Source organism: Jaculus jaculus, chromosome 12 (assembly GCF_020740685.1).
Source record: "Jaculus jaculus isolate mJacJac1 chromosome 12, mJacJac1.mat.Y.cur, whole genome shotgun sequence".
NCBI classification, from domain to species: Eukaryota; Metazoa; Chordata; class Mammalia; order Rodentia; family Dipodidae; genus Jaculus; species Jaculus jaculus.
The window spans coordinates 67536551-67542550 of NC_059113.1; the positions used below are offsets into that span (position 1 = coordinate 67536551).

General features: G+C 43.2%; 1 protein-coding gene across 3 annotated transcripts in view; it reads right to left on the bottom strand.

Moving 5' to 3' along the window:
* Trpc3 (transient receptor potential cation channel subfamily C member 3) overlaps nt 1-3560 on the bottom strand; it is a 72817-nt gene extending 69257 nt beyond the window's left edge. For 2 of the 3 annotated variants that reach the window (XM_045131158.1, XR_006632915.1), the window contains exon 1: nt 2796-3556. In XM_045131158.1, the coding sequence (XP_044987093.1) occupies nt 2796-3527 (732 nt within the window). In that variant the 5' untranslated portion in view covers nt 3528-3556. Of the gene's footprint in view, nt 1-2795 lie in introns of all 3 variants that reach the window. The other variant, XM_045131159.1, reaches the window with a different exon arrangement.
* Between the last annotated feature and the right edge of the window lie 2440 nt (nt 3561-6000).

A 6000-nucleotide genomic window follows, 5' to 3' on the forward strand; every position in this document is an offset into this window, starting at 1 on the left:
TTTTTTTCTGAGGTAGCATCTCACTTTAGCTCCGGCTGACCTGGAATTCACTATGTAGTTTCAGGGTGACCTCAAATTCACAGCAATCCTCCTACCCCTGCCCCCTTAGTCCAGGGATTAAAGGCATGTGCTACCACACTTGACCCAAATATCACACTTTTTTTGTTTCGCATCTGGTTTTATGTGGGTGCTGGGGAATTAAACCCAGGGATTACAGACTTGCAAGCAAGCACCTTTAACCACTCAGTCAATCTCACCAGCCCCTAAAAAAATCTTCAAAGGATAGAAATAGAAAAACATTTATAATAAATATGTGTAGCTTTTGCATCAGAAAATTGAATCGACTAACAACATTATTATAGTAAAGCCAGATCTCTGCTAGGACACTATGATGGCTGAGGAATACCTAGTGAATTTGGTATAGATGTAAAGGGGGAAAAAAAACCTATTTTCAGGTAGCGCAAGGTTTTCCTAGCCTAAATTATATTACTAGTTTGACTTGAACAAATCTTACTTAACTATGAAAACCTATTTTGAGACTGAAACACAAAATAATCACTTTTGCCAGGGTGGTGGTGTATACCTTTAATTCTAGCACTAGGGAGGCTGAGGTAGGAGGACTGTCATAAATTTGAGCCTGGGACCACAAAGTGAGTTCCAGGTCAGCCTGGGCTAGAGTGAGACCCTGCTTAAAAAGCAAACAACAAAGAATAATCATTCCTTCTGTTATCTTACCTCATAACACTTAGCCAAAAAGATTAACTGAAAACAAACCAAGGAACTGGCTGGTTTTTGCAGCCATCTTCTTAAGAGGAAGATGGGACAGCAGAGCCTGCTGAAATAGGGGCAGGTTTTACCAGAACAAGCTTTGTAATAGCTAGAAACATTCAGAATGCAAAAGTTTGTGGCAATGGAATGAAAACTGAAAATGGCCTATTATTAATACAGAATTCTTTTAAAATAATACTGCCTGACTGGAAATGATATCTAGAAAAAAGTTAGTCCTTATAAAAAAAAAACAATAAAAGCAGAAAAAAGTTCACTAAAAAAAAATCATCGAAGCAACCTATTTTTCTGCCCTGTATTTCTGGGGTGACTCAACAGCTATGCTGGATCCCCATTCCAAATACACATTTGTGGAATTCAAGATGACACATGAGTCCTACCAATGAGGTGATTGGTGCTGTAAACAAATTCTAGAGACATGTGCCACTTTGTATAACTGGCTTTACATAGGTCTTGGGTAATCAAATCCAGGCTGGCAGGCTTTACAAAGTTATCTCCCCAGTCCTGAAATGACTTTAATAATGTTTGAGCCCTTTATTATTATTATTTTTTATTTTTAAATTTTTATTTATTTGTTGGAGACAGAGAGAGGGAGATAGAAAGAGAGTGTGAGAATGGGCACACCAGGGCCTCTAGCCACTGCAAATGAACTTCAGACGCATGTGCTACCATGTGCATCAGACTTATGTAGGATCTGGCAACTCGAACTGGGGCCCTTAGGCTTTGCAGGCATGTGCCTTAACTGCTAAGCCATCTCTCCAGCCTTTTATTTGAATTTTGATTTTAAAGGAATATACAAAGGCTTGAGCTAACTCTACTCAGTTAATACAGTGCTTGCCTAGCATGCATGAGGCCCTGGATTCAATCCCCAATACTGTATAAAATGGGCACAGTGGTATGTGCCTATAATCCCAGCACTCAGGAGATGAAGTAAATTCAAGGTCATTCTTTGTTACATACATAGGATACCTGACACTTTGTCTCAAAACAAGCAAATAGCACCCCTTCTCCCCCCCCAAAAAATAATGCTAAAACATTATTTTGAGTGAGAACAAAGAGCACCCATTGCTACCACAGACCAACACTATTGCCCCTCCAGGGTCACACCTCTCGAGGAATAAAGAAAACTTGGCTTCTTCTGTAAGGGGTGACACCATTCAACAAAATAAAGAATCTGGGAAGGGGATCACACCAGGTTCCTCCTTTTGCCAAAAAAAGATGAAAGTCCTGGGTTTTGTGAAAATTTACTTAGAACGCAGAGTACCCTCCATTAAATAAATAAATAAATAAATAAATAAAGTTGGGGCTGGAGAGATGGCTCAGCTGTAAAGTACTTGCTTTTAACCAGTATCCACTTAAAGCCAGATGCACAAAGTGGCCAATGTGTCTGGAGTTCATTTGCAAAAGGCTTCGATGTACCCATAGTCTCACACTCTCTCTCTTCTTCTCGCTCATAAACAATAATTAAATGAATGAATAAATAAATATTTAAAAAGTGAAAACTTGGGCTGGAGAGATGGCTTAGCGGTTAAGCGCTTGCCTGTGAAGCCTAAGGATCCCGGTTCGAGGCTCGATTCCCCAGGTCCCACGTTAGCCAGATGCACATGAGGGCGCAAGCATCTGGAGTTCATTTGCAGTGGCTGGAGGCCCTGGCACGCCCATTCTCTCTCTCTTCTTTCCCTATCTGCCTCTTTCTCTGTCTGTCACTATCAAATAAATAAAAATAAAACAAAAAAAAAATTTAAAAAAAAAGTGAAAACTGAGCCAAGCATGGCAGCACATCTTTAATCTTAGCACTTGGGAGGCCGAGGTACAAGGGTCACTGTGAGCTCGAAGCCAGCCTGAGACTATATAGTGGATTTCCAAGTCAGCCTGGGCTAGAGCAAGACCCTAGCTCAAAAAAAAAAAAAAAAAAATATGGGGGGGGTAGTTTAAGAAGCAACCAGCCATCAGCAAACTTTAAAGGCACCGGGCAGAGCTGATTTGTGCATGCTCACGTGGAGGCTTACCTTGAACTCTTTCTCTATATTGGCCAGCTTGGCCAACTCATTGCTGAGCTCCAGGGCCGTGAGCACCGGATCCTCGCTGGACAAGGATAGGTAGGCAGGGCTGGCCAGCCCTTTGTAGGCATTGATCCTGGAGCGCGAGTGGCTGAAGGCGTCAAGCCGCTGCTTCTCAGCGCAGTCGGCACAGCGACAGAAGTAGTCATGTGGCCGCTCGATGCGCGCGCCCTTGAGTAGCAGCAAGTGCACCACCTCATACTTGAGGCAGTGTGCAGCCAGGATGATGGGCGTGATGTCGGGCGAGAAGCGCGTGCCGTCCTCGTCGTAGGCGTAGAAGTCGTCATCACGCAGCTCCTGCTCACAGGGACTCAGCGTCAGGCGCCGGCTGGCCGCAAAGCCCGGGTGGCCTAGGATGGCCTCCACGATGCGCACGTAGCCCTTGCTGATGGCCAGCAGCAGCGCGTCGCCGATGCGTGCCAGGTTCTCTTTCTTCAGCAGCAGCTCGGTCACCTCCAGGTGCTCATTGCCCACGGCCAGCTGCAGCGCGTTCTGGCCCATGTAGTCCACGCAGTTCACGTTCAGCGTGCGCGACTCCTCCAGCATCTTGCGCACCACGGGGATGTTGCCATACTCCGCAGCGTCCAGGAAGCGCTCTTCCTCTGCCGTGAGGCTGGGCCCGCGTGCACTGAACATGAAGGCTGGTCCGCGCACCGCCTGGCGCCGGCCTTTGTCACGCATCCCCGCCGCTCGCCTCCGGGAAGGGCTGCCCTCCAAGGACCTGGTCAGCGGGGCAACAACACAGCAGTGGGATTTCGGGGTATGGCAAAAGCCAGAGGCAAACCTGAGGCCTGGGGATGGCTGGGTCAGATGCTAAGACACACCAACTACCCCTCACCTAACATGGGTGCAGAAAGAGGCCTTTCCCAACAGCTCAGACACTTCTGCAAAGGGCATTTTGATGGAACAATAAAACAATTTCCACGCACCTACCCTTCCTGGTAAGGGTGGTGGATTCATTCATGGTACCTGGAAATGTAGCTAAGTGGTAGAACACATCTAACACGTGTGAGGCGTTGGCTTCAATCCCAATACACAAAATCACAAAGAAAGGTCTTGGAAGTAGTGGCTACTTGGTACTTACTACCAAAGCGCCAGTCTACTCTACTGAAAGGAAGTTGATTTTTTCAAAAAGTAGAACAAAACCTTCTTAAATTGTTACATACTTTTAACTAAAAATCACGCACAGACACTTGGAAATATAATATCATCTTGATCCCTTAGTTTTACCCATTTCTCTTAAGGAGGCTCTCTCACCTACCAATTATTTTTCCACAGAATCCATTTTCCCATGACCTAGACAGAGATTTAGCAAAACTTGAGCATCAACCTAAATTTACTTACTGAAAATAACTTTGTAATAAGGAATTGATTAATTACTAATATTACATATTTGCCTTTTGAACTGAAAAAGTGGCTTAACCAGGTTGAAACATTAGTAGGATTACTCCGAAGAAAACACTTGGTACTAGTGTATCCAAAACAACGTGCCCTTGAAAGCCTAACATTAGCCACATGAGCTGAGATCTAACTGTATTTAAGGTTAGGCTGAATATTGGATGTTTGCAGTGATTTCATCTCACATCTTAATTTTAGTAATGTCGCTTCCTTCTTCCTCTTTACCCCACTTGTAAATTGGTAAATTATAGCCCAGTGTGGTGGCCCATGTCTATAATCCCAGCACTTGGAAGCCAGGGCAGTAGGGTTTGCAAGTTCAAGGCTGGACTGGGCATCTTGGTTAACTCTGTCTCAAATAAAAACATTAAAAAGAGATGGGGAGGGAGGCTGGAGAGTTGGCTTAGCGGTTAATGTGCTTGCCTCTGAAGCCTAAGGACCAAGGTTCCACCCTCCAGATCCCACATTAGCCAGACACACAAAGGTGAGGAAGCCCAAGGTCACACATGCCCACTAGGTGGCACAAGCATCTGGCGTTTTCTTACCTCTCTGTTTCTTTCTTTCTCTCTCTCTAAAAAAAGAGGGGGGCTGGGGATATAACTGAGTTGTAAAGTGTACACCTAGCATGCATGAGGCCCTGAGTGCAATTACAGTTCTACAGAATCAATAAACAAACAGAATAGAAATTTCCAGATTTTTCTCATGCACTTAAGAATAGAAAGCTTTGTAGAATTTCTGAACCTCTGAAAAATGATACAAAACAAATCATGTAATTTTCATTATCTGTTGCCAGCAGACTTTATAAATAGAGTATGTTTGTAGAATTCTAATTTACACTCAAATGTCTTTTCTTTGGAAAATAAACCAATTAAAGAGTTACATCTCAATGAAAGAGCCTTTCAATTTGAGTTACCTGTAAAGAAAACTACAAGGGCTGGAGAGATGGCTTAGTGATTAAGGTGCTTACTTGTGAAGCCTAAGAATCCAGGTTTGGTTCTCCAGGTCCAATGTGCACAAGGTGGCACATACATCTGGAGTTTGTTTGCAGTGGCTAGAGGCTCTGGCATGCCCATTCTCTCTCTGTTTTTCTCCCTCCGTCTCTAATTTAAAAGGGGGAGGGGCTGGGGAAATGGCTTAGCGATTAAGGCATTTGCCTGGGAAGCCTAAGGACCCCGGTTCAATTCCCCAGGACCCATGTAAGCCAGATGCACAAGAGGACACATGCACCTGGTGTTCGTTTGCAGTGGCTAGAGGTCATGGTGTGCTCATTCTCTCTTTCTTTCTATCTGTCTCTTTCTCTCTGTCTGTCTCGCTCAAATAAATAAATAAAATATTTTTTAAAAATAAAATAAACCAAAAGAAAGAAAACTACAAAAAAATTTTCACAAGAAATTAACTTGAAAATCATAAAAAATGACCATTTCGTGAATGTTTTTCTTGGTATTTTAAGTTGTTTTGTGATGTTAAAGAATCCACACATCCATCATCAAAGTTACTTTTTATTTTGTTTTGTTTGATGAGAGCAACTAAACTTTACCCACATTCATTATTAATCTCCTTTACAGTGTTACAGTGTAATTTTATTACCTAGAGTCTTCATGGTGAATCTTAGTATTTGAATATTTTAATATATCTTCTCTCAGAACCTCTGCCCCCACAATGTGTATCCAGACTGAAAGTTTGATTTTGGTACTATGCACACAAGTCACTTCCATTCCGTCTTTCAAAGATCCTAACAGTGATTCAAGTGTGAGGTCTG